Below are 17,039 nucleotides of genomic sequence, written 5' to 3'. Positions count from 1 at the left end.
TTGTTTAGGTCACTTTGTGATGCTCAGTAGTATCAGCCTGATTGCTGCTAAGATCGCTGAATTCTGGTTTGGGGAAAGCTCAGAAGAGCACTTCTGATTTAAAAGGCAGAGTAAACATTGAAGAAGGTCTGACCATCTCTGGTTTTAAGTTTCCAAACTTCAACCCTTAAGTAGACCACAACTGTAGCAAATGATTTCAAAGTGGGCCTTCCTAGGGTTTCTCAGGGAAAGCACATTCACCAGCCACTCAAGCATTTTAGCCTGACCAGTTTTAGCAACATTCAGCCTGGAGAGTTTGCCCCAGGCAAAGTGTTTGGCACCACAATACACAACTTCCGTGCCTTTGTGTCATTACAACTGCTGCCCCCTGTCCCAGCCAAGGGCCATTTGCCCACAGGAGTGGCTGCAGGTGGCAGCTGAGCTGACATGAAAGCATCTGTGCAGCTTCTGCCCTCTCCCACAAGAGAGGTGGCTGCAGCAGGTTATCCCACTATTCAGGCTGGTGACTTACATGACGGGTGTCCTGACACTTGGCTGATGAAGAGCAACTGAGCTAAGCAAACGTTTGAAACTGGCTCTTCAGATGGCCCTGGCTGCCTGGCACAGATGGATGTGTGTTTCCACGAGAAACCAAGTGCACTTGCATTTTCCATCTCCTTCCCCTAATCCCTAAATACAGCTAGTGAAACTGGAGAAATTTCATATCATCTCAATGGATGGTGCTCAGGCCCATCAGTGCTGTCAGCAGGGGCAGTCTGACCGGTCAGCAGGTTTGCTGGCCATGGGTGGCACAGTCCGTTCAGAGTGGCATCTGCTCATGAAGTCTTGTGCATCAAAGTGGTCCTACCAGTCACCAGGGGCTTCAAATGCACAGCCTGAGCCAGAGGAGGGACATCCTCTGCAGGGAATCTGTGCATGTCTGCACACTTTTCTACACCCACTGGTGTTCCCTTGGCACAGAAGAGCACACGCAAGGAATGGTGGCATCATTGCTGAGGAGCTGCCCTTGGGAGCACAGGGGGTTCACTGCAGTGCTCAAGACAGAGAGCCCACAGAGGTCACATGAAGAGCAAAGTGGTGCATTATGAAATGTGGTCTGCAAAAACCCTTCACAAAGGCAGGGTCAGGCAGTCCATCAGCTCAATGTGAAGAGTGACGGGTGTTCAAGTCTGAGGGGTGCTGGGAGCTTGTCCCAAGAAACCCATGGTTAAATCCTAGTCACTGTCTTGGAATTCTCCAGTGTATCCTGCAGAAAACTCAGCCAGGGCTGCCCTGTTCTCCTACCAGCTTTATTCAAGTGGTCCAGATGCTGATTTCATCAGACTTATAAGACATGAGCAGACCTGGAGACTGTGGCTAAGTCCTAATTCTTTTTGGCTTGACCAGAGACTGAGCGGGTTGAAAAATGGTACGTTTTTACGCTCATGATGATTGCTGGGTGGGATTTTGGGCTATTGCTTTATTTAGAGAAGGTCTATACATTATGTAAGTGACTTCAGGGCACAATCCAACCAAGAGTTTCTGCACATTCCTGCAGTATTTATTTGTAGCTTTGTATTGATCTGTTGTGTCTTGGTGTTTCTTAGTTGGGAGGTTAGAATAACATCTCCCTTCAGAAGGTATTGATATGCTTCAATAGAATTGGGTTTAGTTAATGAGCTGTTACCTGGAGCTCAATTTATTCATGGGATCTGATAAGGTTAAGTAAGATATCACTTATTGTTGTTAAGAACCTCTTGAGGGTTAATAAATACTCATGACAGCATCCCCTCTTACCTCCTAAAGCCAACTGGAGCCCTTCCTGTAACAGTGCAAGGAAATCATGAGGTTTTAGTTTAACCTGACTTTCCAATTATTCTGAAGTGAAAGAGAAATGGGCACAGGACTAAGGAGATAGTGGTTTGCAAATAGGCTGTTAGCTGGTGGTCCCCATTACTTTGCTCTTCCTGGGGTGCCTGCTCACCAGAGCTTCCCATCAGTCCAGGAGCAGAGTGGGACAACCTGTGGCATGGCTTTGGGATGGGCGACGAGGCCAAGGCTGGAGCCATGCAGAGTCTTCCTCTGGCAGATATAACCTTTCCTGAATTTCCTCTTGGTAACACTCATGTTTTCCTTTTTAAGAAACTAGAAATGCTGAGCACTGCTAGATTGGCAGGAGTGAAAACTACTGAGGGGGGTGAGCCCTTGAGAGAGGTCAGGCTATTTATTGAGGGGCTGAACTAAAAATTTAGAAGTTTACCTTCAGAAAAACTTTTTTTGGTGATTTTATTTGAAAAGGAAAAAAAAAAAAGAAAAACAAAAGACCTTGGCTTTTGTTGCAGCTAAGCATAAAAGGCTTTTGCTGACCACATTGCTTCGAGGTTTTCTTGTTGACCCTAAAACCACCCCAAGGTAAAATTTCTTTTTTTTCCCTTCTTGCTTTACCACAGGACTGGTGAAAAGGGAAAATGTTAGCAGTTTCCATCTTCAGAAATAAAGGTCAACAAAACAAATCATCCAAAAATCACTGCCAGTAAGTTATAGGGATGAAAGCTGCCCAGCCCCCTGCCGCTGTCACAAAGAATTGTCACCATGACTCTAGCTACTGCTCATTTCAAACTTTGCTTTAGCACACCCTGAGTGTAAATCACTCAGATTCAGCACAAATATTTCAAGCTGCTCCAGTTTATCTCTTTAAATAACCGAGCATCCCCAAAATTAAATGGGTTCTTTTTAAAGTTGTGCTTTATCATGGTCACCTCCAATCTCATTAAATATTTGTGCTAGTGCCTTACAGGATCCATTGTTCGTCGTGTGGCCTGTTCACCTCTTTTTATGCTTGAAAAAATTTTAAGTGTACAAGGAAAATTAAACCTGCCCCAGTTCCTAAATATGGTCTTTAAAAATGCTGCCATGTGTAAACCCATCTTCACGAAATAGTTTTGACATAGCTCAGAACTGTAGGCAGTGAGAAGGAAACAATTCTGTTATGCTTCCTCATTTACATGAAAATTACTGAATAGTATATTTGTCCCTATAGAATTTAGCTAATCCAAAGGAGAAACATTTCCAGTCAATCAAGGAGCAACAAATAATCTTGTCCTGCTGGAGGTGCCTATGTTTAACTCCATTGTGATTTTTCCTCTGGATCCTAAGGAGCCTCCTTGCGTAACTGTAGGGACTGCTGTTATTTTTGTTTAATTCCTATAGAAATATAAGTACAATGAGCAACTGTGCCTATGTATTTTCTCTCAGGGGTGATAATAGCCTTTATGTTGCCTGTTTGTCCAGTTCCTGGAACTGCTTTCTGTCTCAGAATGCAAAAACTACCAGTTCCTTGGGTGGCTATTAGCCATCTCTGTTCTAAAATAAATAGTAATAAAGAAACCTAAACCCCCCTCACATATCTATTCTTTACATAGAACAAAAGCTCGTAAACTTCCTGAAGTAACTTCAATAATTTTAAGCAATTCACCTGCATGGAAGCTTTCTTTCCTGGACAAATACCTCCCAGTAAGTGGCAAAGTGACTATGTGATAGGCTTGCTGCTCTATTGGGAAAGAGAACACAGGAGTATTCCTTGTCCCTGACGTTACCTGCCACACACTGTGTCCTGGCTCTTGGGATTTGATGACCCACTGCCAAGGGGCTGGCAGGGAACAGGGTCTTTGGGCTCTGCACACACTACTGGGCGAGTGGGTGGCTGTCACATGTGGTACCCTTTGCACTGAACGTGGGCCAGCAGCAAATTACACACCCCCCCCACCTCTCCAGAGCGGGGAGAAGAAAGGAGTCATTCTCACTTCCTTCAGAAACACCCTTTGCACGTGAAGGATGGCACACTGCAAACAGTCCCCTCGACTCCAGAAGGACCCCTGAAGTCTTGGGGACCACTTCTAGGTGGCAGGATTGAGGCTGCTGGGCTGGAAAGATAAGTAGAATGACTTACAGAACTTGTGGAGTGGGGAGTATCTTATCAAACCTAGGGGAAAAGACAGTTCATTGCTAATTTTTTTAATGTAAAATATGCCAAACCTGTTTGACTTGGACTTTTCATTTACCCTGGTTTAGCTGAATCAAAAAAAAAAATAGGAAGAATGAATCCCTGAATGTTTTTACTTTGATTTTTTACCTTTTTGCACCTGTGAGTAAAAGGTGGCTTTCAGGCAAAGGACTTCTGAGGATGGGATTGTCTGATGACATGTTACTGGTCACATAGGGTGGGAAGATAGTACAGTTTAAAAAGTTAGATAATCCAGAGGAATTTGAAGTTTGAGGGGTATGTATGTTTTATTCTACAGACAGAGAAGTTGCAGGTTTACTTTGGGTTTTTTAGTTGGTTTTTTTTCTTTTTCTTTGCTTTTACTTTTTTTATTTTATTCTACTTAGAAACTTTTCCCTCATGTTTTTTATCGCCTTGTCTAGTTATTTCTTTTTGGTACCATGTATTTGTTATGTATTCCAAACTACTGTGAATGATTATGCAATTTTGTAGATGCTTTCTTCATTAATAAAACATTTGTTGTTTCTTTGCTTTTTATTGGATTTTTTTTGAGGTGAAGGGAATCAAGTGAACTAATGCATCTGAAATACCATTCCTGGTTTCCCTGGCTCCTAAGCCAAGGATAGAGCATTTTCTTTTTATGTTGTGTACAACTAGGACTCTCTTGGAATAGTTTCTGATTATAACTTTCCTTTTGAGATGACTTTGTCAGTAACTCAATGAACAATGAGTTAATTGTAAAAAAAAAACAACAAACAAAAAACCAACAACTACAAAGGACATTTTAGGAAAAAAAGAAAAAAAAAAAAACAACCAAAACCATTTTGAAGCATTACTGTTTTCCTGGCCCTGCTAATGTTTTAAGTGCTTACTTTGAAAGTCTTTACTCTTCTCTAGCCTTGCAGTGATTGATATTTTTAACTGCAGTACTTTGAAGTGGCCTGGGACCAGCATCCTGATTATTGTTTTCAGTGTCAACCTGTGGCCAAGCATCTTTGCCCTTTGCAATCATCTGATAAGGGGACGTCCCCTGCCCTGAAGAGGTCACACTCCAGAAAGACAACTTGTAGAGCTTCAGCACTTTTTTCCTGCCATTCCCATGGAAATGCCTTTCTTGAAGAGCAGTTTTGCTACAGAAATGGTGAAGAGGAGGGATCCTGAATCCCTCTGGGTGCATGTGCTGGGCACAGCTGTAGAGCACATGCACGTGGCACATCTCAGCTGGCATCTTGGGCTCTGATGAGGGTGGTTAGGGCCAATTCAGACCCAAGTGATGAGAAGATCCAGAACATTGCATCAGATTCCTGTAGCTCATTTGACTATGGAGAAACAAAATCAGCTGCTCTGACATCTGTGTAAACTGGGGACTCTCATCTTTGTAGGAACTTCTTCTCCTTCCACATTTCCCTAAGCAATATTGCAAGAGCCATCAGGATCCATCTTCTACATCTGTCTTGTTTACACAGTATCTGAAACCTCACAGCCTGTGTGCTTGGAGGAGCAGGGCAGAGGCTTTAAATGTTTTTATTTTGGGAAACTGAGTGTCTCAACCAGAAGGTCCATGGCAGAGAATGACTTTGAGCCTGGCTTTCCCAGATCCTTACACTTCAACCACCACTTTTCCTTCCACCTGTGTGAGATCTGGAGGAGTAAACGAAGTGGGATTTGTCTCTATATGAAGTGGGAGCTTGTAATAATAAAAGTCTTAATATCTTGCTCCTGTGAGCTGACAATATAAAGTATTTAATACAGTGTGTGTCTGCGGCTTTACTGTGCTTCTGTCTGACATCAAAAACCCAAGCCTACAAAAAGTGCAAAACTAATTTAAAATGAGACATTAAGCAAAGACAGTTTGGGAGTTTTGTTTTCCTGGTATTTGATTTCTTTAGGATTTTTTTTTAATCGTTTCCTTGAGAAGCATGAGAACAAGAGAGTTAGGTTATTTTCTTTTTCCTGAAAAAAATGAAGCTAAATTTCTCCCCTAATTATGTAGCTTCGGAGTCCATAACACCAAAGATCACTAGAATGACAATATGTTCCTGAGACTTGGCAGTGTTTCAGAACAAGAAAAAACATGTGTTCAGGAGTCAGTTTGCTTGGTATGATATCAGAGATCTGTAATAGAGCTGTTACTCACGCCCTTTTCCTCTTCTAGCTGTATAATTAAACAGTTAACACATTTCAGAAATAATGGAATAATTAATGTAATTAAGTAGGGCTTTTTTTCACAAGCAAAGAGCATGGTAAAGCAGCACTGATATTTCTCTGGCATCAGAAGTGTTCCTTTATTTTCACCCACAGTTTACAGGAAGGTGAAGGGCAGAACAACATTTCCAAAATTGATCAAAGTGCCATTTTCAAAAGCTGTACCCCATCAGCATGTCAGTGACAAGTCAGCGAGCTTTGGGCTCTTCAGATGGGAAAAATAGTGCTTAGGCAGTTTTGAAATTGCTACCCCCTGTCTGCCTTGGTTTTACTCTGCTGATCCAATGTGTTCCTTTACACAGACCTCTCCCTCGGACGAGGCGAGCAAGAAACAGCTTTTAATGCCCCACCGCCCCTCCGTGGACCACTCAGATGAGCCCTTTCAGAGGCAGAGGGCAGTGAGTGCTGTCAGCATCATCACCAGTGCCCTGGAAGGTAAGAGACACCCTCAGCTCCCCAGCTCAAAGCCATGTCCATGTTAAATGGCAGAGAAAAGGTGACGCAAAATGCCCTGATATTAAACCCTTGTTGTTTTGAAAGAAGGCACTAAAGGTAGTTGTTACAACCCCTGTAACAGAGGCAAGGCTGTGACAGAAGGCAATATAATCCCTATCTTAAACACGGCTTGTAGAAGTCCTGAGAAAATGCTGGTGGTGTAATCAAAATGGGAGCTGGTAAGATTTTGTGCCCCCATGGCATTAGGTTTACACAGGGCTCACCAAGGTGCAGGGCAGTGGAGCACCAGACTTGTTTGGGTGACTGTACATATATTTACATCTCATCTCCCTGGGGCTGATGGAAAGCCTGGCATGTGCAGTCACCAGCTACATGCAGAATATCCAAGCTGTGGAGGAGGAAAGTTCTCACGCAACAGGGACACAACAGTGTGGTGGGTGCTTGAACCCCACCATGAAATTTAAGGATGGTCAAAGGACCCTTTTAACCATGCAGATATTTCTCAGCAAATTTTTCCATTGTTCATGAGTCTTCCCATGAGGTGCAGGAGGATTTCCCTTTTCTGTCTTCACACAGACAGGGACTTTGCATTTCCCTCTCACGAATTTATCGATATAGCGAGACAACTCTTAGCAAGACCTCGCATTCTTGGACTCTTTACATGCAGCATGAAAGGGCTTCCTGCAGTTCCTTGTGTCTCCTGCATTGTAAATTGAGACAAGACAGGAGGTAGCACCTAAGACCACAGAAAAATGTCTGTCAAGAACACTGTGTGGAGCAAGGGAAGTTGTGGATTCTCCTGCAGCCTGATTCTCTGTGTGACTGATGAAGAGGAAGGCAAGGCAAGGCAGAGGGACTTAGATAAGAGATGCCTTACAGACAAGAACTGGGCATATCTCCTGGAGATAGGCCAGCATGAAACCACAAAACCCTTCTTCTTCCTCAGCTTTTTACCCTCTCCCATGGTTGTGTGCACCAATATTGTGGCCAGAAGATATATTTATGTTTACATAAATATAGGGTTGTATTCTTAATAGGGAAATAATCACTTCAGTGTACTCCAGTGTTTAATGTAGTCTGCAAAGGTTTTATTTGTTTCTTGTGGGGTTTTTAGCAATTACCTTTGTGATTGATTTGCTATTTTTTTGTAATGTGTTAAGAATGCCTAAAAGACCTGAACTGGAATTCTTATTTATTTGATGGTACTCTCTACTCTTTTATACCACAGAAACAGGGACCATCAAGTCTAGGGTAACTCAGAGGATGTTACACTCAGGGACATGGTTTAGTGGTGGACTTGGCAGTGCTACATTAATGGTTGTACTCAGTTACCTCAGAGGTATTTTCCAACATAAATGATTCTATGATCCTATATAGAAGAAAATTGTTTCAATCCTTATCAAAGGTCTCCTAACTTCCAGACTTTGATTAGTCACTGAAATTGAATAGTTGTTAACAAGAGGAATGTCATATCAGAATAAAATGTACCATGGGTTTTAACTATGCTCACAGCTGTATGATTTGTGCCATACTTTGAAACAGACAGACCAGAAATCCCTTCTCCTTTTATTACCTGGTTTCTTCTCTCAGCTCTTGGGTAGTCAGCATCTGTCTGTTTTTCCCAGACATTGCAAAGCCATGAAGACAAGAAAGGTCCTATTTTATTTTTTTGTCCATTTAAAAATAAGAAAAAAGACATCTCCAACACATACTTTGATTGTATTTTTCTGACCACTTTTTTTAAAAGCAGTGCAAAAAATACACAACAGTAGAGTCTAATTTTACTTTTCCTTTTGCAGATATTTTTAAAAAAATGTTAAATCTCTTGTGATTTCCAAAGATCTTCTGTGGTGGGAAATTATGTAAATTCTTAATTGATTTAAATCATTTTAATGCCACATCACTGCCAAAAGAGGACAGCCACACCTTCCTCCTTCCCTTACTGTGTTCCTGTGCTTTGATTTGACTGTATGAATGGTTTTCAGCTGGATCAAGAAGCAGAACCAGCTCACTCAGAAAGTCCAGGAGCACAAAAGCTGGGAAAAGGACAGAGAAATCACATGTGGTTGAGGCTGAGGAGGGTGAAACTAACTCTTTTAGCAGCAACCTGGACTTAAAGGGGCTTATGTTGAGTGGAACCTCAGGGAAAAGAGTCACTCATACGATATGTGTCCATCATGAAGGTCCCCAAATTAAAAATAGTGGAATAAGTGGGGTTGGGTAGGCATATTATGAGGAGTAAGGATGTAGATAGATGTGTTCTAGATTAACCTGGAAAATTATAAATTATATCCTTTAGGAAGTGACCACCTTAAACTCTTCATTACTTTCAGAAGCTGGTTTCTAAAGAAAAAAGCAAAATTATGATTTTGCATTCAAATTGATGGTTCTCTCACCATTTTAGGGTTTACCTGTCAGCATTTTGTTTGGAGGCTGGAAAGACAGTTATTTCTTGGAAGCAATTTGGTTTCCCAAAGATCTCAGAGCAATGCAGATGTTTGTGCAAAGCCTGTGCATGTAGGACATAATCTGATATTTTGAAAGCTTTCTGGAAGACACCTAATGCCTTGGCTCTGTTGCCTGATGAAGAAAAATAGACAAAGAATCATAGAATTATTATGGTTGGAAAAGACCTCCAAGATCATCAAGTCCAACCAAATACCCCCTGCCCACAAAGTGCCACATCTACTCATTATTTGAACACTTCCAGGGATGGTGATTCCAGCACTTCCCTGGGATGCCTGTTTCTGTGCTTAACCACTATTTTAGCAAAGACATTTTTTCGTAATATCCCAACTGAACCTCCCCTGCTGCAGCTTGAGGTCGTTTCCCCTTGTCCTGGATGGTTCCTGCCCTGGGAGAGGAGGCTGTTTATGAACTGATGGAAATAACAACCTTGGCTGAAGTTTTCCCGTTATCAGTGCAGGTTCTAATTATATAGACTAAAACTGTTATACAGCATTCCATGCCCATAAAGGAATCAGAAAAGGAAAGCATTAGGCAATTCCACTAATCATTATCATTCAGCTATTAAGTGTCTTTTTTGGCTTTTCTTTTCCATCATTTAACACAAATTATACTTACGAAGCTATTTCAATTCTTTTGTCTGCAAGTAAAATGAGGATATAAAAGTTGCATTATAGGTAGTATTTTAAAAGCATCTTTAAAAAGCACACTGGAGCTTTAGTAGCATGTTCAAATGGGCTTATGAACTCCCTGATTTTGTATGTGGGCCTCAGAAAAATCAGATGTTTAACACCTTTTTGGACTGCACATCAAGAACAGAAGCTCTATTGATAGCCAGATACTCTTGTTCTCAGGTACTTAAATCAGCTCTAAATATTAGATTAAGATCTTTCATCTCTTAACTGCTTTAAAAGGTATTGCTTAAGATACTTTGAAAATGTGACCTGGGATGAAAAAATATATTCCAATCTAAGTTAAATGAAGACAGTGTATTCTTATCCATTTGAACTTGGCAAAATGGAAAATTGAGTAAGAATCCAAGCCTATATATAATACTGGACTTAACATATTTAGTGTGATTCTCCCTTTTTTCTTGTGCACTTTTTTAAAAAGTTACTATTACTATTACTTTCAGAATAGGTCACTGTCTGCTAAGTGCAGGTCAACTGGCAAAAACCCCACAGCGTGTAATTTGCCAGCATGCTAGGACAGAAATATTTTTACCCTTAAAATAATTTGGGGTAATTCATGGGCCTTCCTCTGTGTTATGAGTCATTTTAAGTGGTCTCTTGTCATATAACTCAGTGTGAATTGACTGTTACTTTGCTGCTTGTGACTTAGAGCTTGAGGAATCACACCAGAAATGTCCTCCCTGCTGGAACCACTTTGCTGTTAAATTCCTCATTTGGGATTGCTGCCCTCTTTGGCTTTTGATCAAGAAATTTGTCAAGTTTGTGGTAATGGACCCATTTACTGACCTCACCATCACCCTCTGCATTGTGCTGAACACGCTCTTCATGGCCCTGGAGCATTATAAGATGACGAAGGAGTTTGACCACATGCTTTACATAGGCAATTTGGTAAGTCACCCTGATCTCAAAGTGCTACCTGAGGAGTGTATTTCCTGCTTTTTAAAGTGTTGACTGTGACTTGGGAATACCCAGTGTTTTGACACGCTGCCAGCATCGCTTTGCCTATGACATATCAAGCAAGTCCACACGGGCACCTCTTTCTAGGGGTGAAGAGAATTGAAGGAAGAACAAGGGTCTGTTTTTATCGAACTAACATATTCTAATGTTATTAGTAAACATTAAAGCCATGTTTCTGGGCTGTTCCTGATAAATATCTGTTTAGGGAAAGGAGTTAAGAGAAAGGTTAATGAGCTTTATTTGGGATTTCTGGTAAAGCAGTGATAAGACAGCAGTTCTTGGTGACTAATAGTGACTTTTAAGTACAAAAAGAAACCTACAGAAAAAAGCAAGGCAAGATCTTGGAAGGAAATAAAGTGGTGTTTGATCATGGGTTGATGTATATGAAGGAAGAGGCGGATAGTAGACTTTCTGTATGTCCCTGTATGCCCTGCTGTGCCTTTCCAGAGGCATGTGCTGTGTCCCATGCAAACCCAGGGGCAAAGGGGACATGGAGCAAAGCATGGCTGATGCTTCGAGGGGAAACTCTTACTGTGCAAGATGGAGCAGACAGGTGCAGAGCTGCAAAGCAAGCAGAGACCAAGGAAAAACAGAGTGACAGTCCACAGTCAAGCTGCAGGGACAGCATAAAAGCCTTTCCAGAGGCAATATGATACAATTTGTGACCCAGGGGTCCACTAAAATTCTGCAGTTACTACAAAAAAGAAGCTTTTTCTTTAATCATCTTTCTCCGAGTTATGTTTAAAAGTTACCTTGTGTTAATGCTTTAAAACTTAACGTTTAAAATCCTTTTAATTTTAGAAGAATCTGAACTGGAAAAGACACAGGCCATTTACCTATGGCGTGGTGGAATTGCCCCTGAAAGGTAGTGGTAGCAGCAGAGTTATCCTATAGGATCACAAGTAATCTGGAGAGTCTGGAATGTGGGTACTGCTAAGTTTGCATTTGAGAAGTTCACAGCAGAGATTAAAAAAACCCTTTATTTCTATAAATCAAAGGCTGCAGTGTCTCAAAACTGGATTCACATCACCTAACTTCAGGTATTTACAGCGTAGGAGTCTGTCTCTGTGCCAGTTGCCTTTGTCTCCCTTTAAAGTCAGTGTAGAGTAATGGACAATTTTAAACCACATTAATGTGATGCTGTAAAGATATTTACTTTTGGATAAGGTGAACTATGGCCTGGAGGCCAGTGACTGTAGTAACCATCGACCATGGTGGGAGTATGCAGAGACACTACAGATGTGATATCTACCTTTAGTGAGATGCATCCTGTGCTGGCAGATTTAGGTGGGTAGTAGCAGTAATCAGACATTTTGAATCAGTCCTAGAATATGTGACATGTCACATATGGATTTTTTTCTTTATCCTGGTCCTCTGGGCTTCCTTGTGCAGGTTGAGGTTATTCTCCTAGACTGTGGGACTATTCTCCAGTTTTTCAGCTGCTGTGTCTTGGTAAATCTTGCTCTGTTGTTGTCTAAGCAGAAATCTGTTTGAGTCTCTCTTGCCCTCTGCAGAAAGCAGTAGATAAGCATAGCTTGGAAAGTCATCTCACAGGACTGTACCCAGCTGCACTTTGCAGCCAGGATTCCTTCTTGTTGCTCAACAATTTGTGGCCTTCTAAGACGACTTTAAAAAAATTTCCTTCAGACCCAGTGTCCACCAAAGCAGGTGGCAGTGCTGTCATTTCCCTCTCTGGCAGTCAGGATAGTCAAGGTGTCTGCTCCCTGCTCTGCTTTTCGCAGATCAGATTCTCCCTTGCAGACCACAGGCAGGGAAACTTAAGCCCTTGGCATCCCTCCTGCCAACAAGACTCCTAATTTTTAGCAAAGAGAGAAATTTTGTAGAGAGACACATGGTTTGCTTTTGCTTATCTCCTTTTTTTTTTTTTTTTTGGCAGGAGAAATTTTGCAAAGCAAATTCTGCAAAATCTTACAAAAAAAAAAAATCTCACTGTGAGTCTCTCAGCGTTGCCTAGAACCATTTTTGCTCTTTGTGTTAAAGTGTAAAGTAAGCAAAACAGCCTACCAGTATTTTTTGTAGCAGGCTGATGGCTTGGGACTCCCCTTCTGAGATCTGAGGTTGGGTCTGTGAGAAGCCAGACTGTCCCAGCTCACCCTCACCAGCTTTACTAAACCCCTGCATAACTGGATTGATTGTGAGTAGAGCAGGTCAGACAAAGGTAACTCCATTTTGTGGAGGATTTTGCAAAGTCATTTTTAATGAAAATTGACATTTTTTGCAATTCCCTATGAAAAGGAAGGGAGTCCCAGCCCCAGGGCAGGCTGCCAGGTGACTGCATCCCCTAAGCTGCAGACTGTCAGCCCCCCCTCAGCCCCCACACTGGCTGGCTGTCGCCTTCCTGTTGGATCTAACCCTCTCTAAGTGATTATTCTAGCATTAAACAGGGGAAATATTAAAGAGGACAGGTCTTTGGCATTTTTTTACTCAGAACAAATGCTTCTGAGTGAGATGAAAGAATGAGAGTGGAACATAAATTTGCTTTCTCTGGATCTGGCAGTCACTGGAGCTCTCCCACTCTGATTGTCCATCCGCTTCAGTCAGTATCTGCTACCTTCAGACTCCTTCAGTTCATCACTTACAGGAATCAGCATTTTTAAGTGTCAGCAGAAGGCCAGCCGAGCACATGTACATTTTTACATGCTTCATCTGCCCACACACCACCCAAAAAATTAGTAGATAGAGAGCAGATAGAGCAAGATTCCCTCAATTTTTGTTTTCATTTTAGAAGCTGAAATACCTCCATGCAATATCAAAGCCTAAAAGGCTGAAACGATAGGTAAAAGATTGTTTTTTTAAGACAAAGTCCTCCAAATCAGCAGTGTCATATTTGGCACCGGTGGATGTTAAGCTACTTGTTTTCTTTCCAGCTTTCTCATATGACACATCCACGTCCATCCTCTTGTGCAAGCTCAGCCGTCGTGTACCAGGTGCTGGCGGTTTGGCAACCGCTGTTTGAAATCTGTAGCTGGTACACATGCACGATTCCTGATGCCTCTAGGAAGGCCCAGACATTTTGCTGCCTTGCTGTGACATTTCCTTCTCAGAAGGCTATTGATTAAAATGATTCAGGCAAAGAAAGTGATCCTCCTGAGTCATTTCTCAGCAAGACGGTTGCATAACATGCAGTGTGGTATCGTAGTTTCTTAAGGCAGTCCCTTGGATAGAATTTCACAGACATCCAGTTTTGTCTTGTTCTCTGTCCTAGGAAAATTGAGAGCATTATGGTGGGAGTCATTGGTTTCTCTAACCACCGTGACTCAGAAATTGTTGGCTGGTTAGAAATATGAGACAGGTTGGTTGTTGCATTCTTGGTATGAGGCGGTGATGGGAAGTTTTGTCCCAAAGTATTGCTGCTATCCAGGGTATCATTTTCCTGATGAGAAAGAGAAGGTAATTTACATAAGGAATTGTATAAAATGGCCAGTTGGAATAATTAATTCCAGAAGTATTAGAGAGTAAAGCCACACATTCCTCAAATGCAGGCTATAATAATTTATTTTTATTCTTTAATGTCATAATTACATGATCTTAAGTTTTCCCTTTCCCATCTTAATGGGTGTCTCATCCCTGTTGCTCAGAGTTGATCACTTCTGCTAGGCTAATGCTGCAAATATTCAGCTTCTTGTAAGGAAAATGTTTCTCCTTGACTGTATGTTAGTGATGCATGAACTCTGTATCCTCTCTTCTTTTTTGACCAAAAAAAAATGCATAAATGTTGATTGTTTCACAGAAAGCCATGTACTTTACTAAATACATTTCCAGAAACTATCTGTTTCTGCAGATATATCTATTTCTGTTTCAGAAACATCAGAAATTCCAGAATTTTCCAGAAACACAAAGCTCTGTGCAGCTTGTACTATGACTTGAAATGAAAATGAAACAGTATATGAAGAACTTGGTGCTCACATTTTGTCATTTTAAATTGACTGTAGCTTTGCATTGTGCATTTAAACTGTTACTTAAAGAGGGCATATAAAAGGACAAGATCTGGGATACTTTACACAAATGTGTTAAAACTGAATTTGTTGTCAGCAGCCTTCCTTCCCCCTCTCCCTCTACCTCATAGGTAATATTTATATGTTGTTTTAAAGAAAAATGTTCCAATTAGAAGTTCCACCATATGACATTTGAACTGGGTCATAAATAACCAATGTGTTCCCAAGATGCAGTGAAAAGAAAATTGCCACGATTATTTGTAAAAAAAAAAAAAAAAAGACCAGGACTCAAATTAGAGTTTCTAATCGCCTTCACTGCCAGCAATAACCTCAGAATAACTGGAGGCGTGCATTGCCCTTCTATTGATAATAATAACAAAATAAAAAGGGATAATACAGGAGATACACTGCAACCCAAATAACCCTTAACACTCGCACTGAATTCACTCAGCTTTCTCCACTGATATGAATAGATTTAACCTTTATAAAAAGCACCTTTATGCTTTCTTTTTTTTACCACTGGGATTTTTCAGATGATGGAAGGAGGTAGAAATGTGTATTCTAATCCAGAGCTTGAAGTCAGATGTCATTATAACTCTACAGCAGTGTATTGTTGTGAAAAGAGAAGACAAAATTGTAATAGTGATAAAGAATCAACCATAAAAAAGAAAGTATTTGTTTGTAAAAAATGGTTTTGGCTTTCTGCTGTTCACCTGCAGCAATGGAAACTCTGCAAGCAAGGAGTTGTGTTTAAAAGGTTACTTTGAATTCATATTTTTCTTTCTGCAGGTCTTCACTGGGATTTTCACAGCAGAAATGGTCTTCAAAGTAATTGCCCTTGACCCCTACTACTATTTTCAGCAGGGCTGGAATATTTTTGACAGCATAATTGTTATTCTAAGTCTGATGGAACTGGGTTTGTCCAGCATGGGAAACCTGTCTGTTTTACGCTCCTTTCGACTGGTAATGGTCTTATTCTGTTTTACCCATATTATTACATATAAGCTCTGACATGAATGCAACTTGTTTTCTTAAAAATGCATCTGCCGATAATTGCTGCAAACTGGTGAACAGTACATGACACTAATTATAGGCTGAGGGATAAATGGAATTGTTCCAGATTTACATCAGGGTAAATGAGAACATAATTTGATTCCTTCTAGCTGTGCCAGGTACTTGTAGCACACTTAAAATATTTGAATTCCAATTTGTAATAAAAATCTGCCGTTTTATACCCATACACCTGCTAGCATAGTCAGCAGATATTTGATAGCCCAAGAAATGCAAGAGACAGTAACTTATTGTTTTAGAAGTAGTTATTCCTAAATTATATTATAAACATGCTACTGTTCTTTTAGATGTTGTCAAAAGAAAGTGTCTTTGAATTATTCACAGAGTGATTTTTTATTTTTTTTTCTAGAACTGATCAGCATAACATAACACCTGTCTTTCACGGGAACTCCTTAGCTGTCAGCTCCTTTGTTAGGCACAGGATAGTGGTGTTCTGTTAATGAGAGACTGGTGACATTTTGGAAGAGAAAAGTACTTTCCTTGCCAATCTGACATTTGTGTTGCACTTCGTGTACCAGGATGTCCATGCTAATCATTCTGGCCATGATATGGCTTCACAGTTTTAAAGACCAGGAAAACAAGCCCTTATGGTTACATTTACCAGAAGAATTAATTTTTTTTTTCCAAAATTCTCTGCGCTGCTCAAAAATACAGATTTTCCATCTCTATCCTGTCTCCTTTCAGTTTTTGAGCAAGCCCTCTTCAATAAGGCTGATATTAAACCTTCACTTGAAAACAGAGCACAAGGGCAAGGCACCATTTACATCCTTAAAATAGGTCTTAAGTGGGATGTGGGTTGAGCACAGACTGCGTGAGCCTCGGCACAGAGGTGATTTTCACCCTGGGAGCTAACAGCTAGTAGCATCTGGCTGAGGCTTGCTCTGAAACACAGAGGAATTCCTTCTCTTTCTGTGGGATCAAACCCTAAAGTCCTTCCTCCAGATGCCTACCAGGCTGTTTAATTTGAGGAGGAAAAGGAGGAAAAGCAACGTAAAAGAAAATATTAAGATGTGTATTTTGTTCTTCCATCCCACTCTCACCGTGGTAGTTGAGGAATGCGCCTCTAAGAACTTGTCTGTCCAACCAGGCAGAGCATAGCTCTGGAACACTTATTTCTCATCCTAGAAGCTCAACTGATATTTTATTAATAGATGTAATGGGGTTAACAGGAAGTATGGCTAAAATCACCCTGTACCGCACACACTGTGGCATTTAACATCTTTCACATTTTGCCCACTTTAATAATTCATTGGC

At 41.0% G+C, this 17,039-nt stretch overlaps 1 protein-coding gene across 10 annotated transcripts in view; it reads left to right on the top strand.

Moving 5' to 3' along the window:
* SCN5A (sodium voltage-gated channel alpha subunit 5) overlaps positions 1-17,039 on the top strand; it is a 214,058-nt gene that overhangs the window by 104,760 nt on the left and 92,259 nt on the right. For all 10 annotated transcript variants that reach the window (XM_027648407.1, XM_027648406.1, XM_027648405.1 and 7 more), the window contains 3 exons: positions 6,490-6,622; positions 10,451-10,689; positions 15,504-15,677. In XM_027648407.1, the coding sequence (XP_027504208.1) occupies positions 6,490-6,622; positions 10,451-10,689; positions 15,504-15,677 (546 nt within the window). The remainder of the gene's footprint in view (positions 1-6,489; positions 6,623-10,450; positions 10,690-15,503; positions 15,678-17,039) is intronic.

This window comes from Corapipo altera, unplaced genomic scaffold (assembly GCF_003945725.1).
Source record: "Corapipo altera isolate COAL_440 unplaced genomic scaffold, ASM394572v1 47, whole genome shotgun sequence".
NCBI classification, from domain to species: Eukaryota; Metazoa; Chordata; class Aves; order Passeriformes; family Pipridae; genus Corapipo; species Corapipo altera.
The sequence above is the reverse complement of the archived record's forward strand: the minus strand, read 5'-3'. Positions and strand labels throughout refer to the sequence as shown.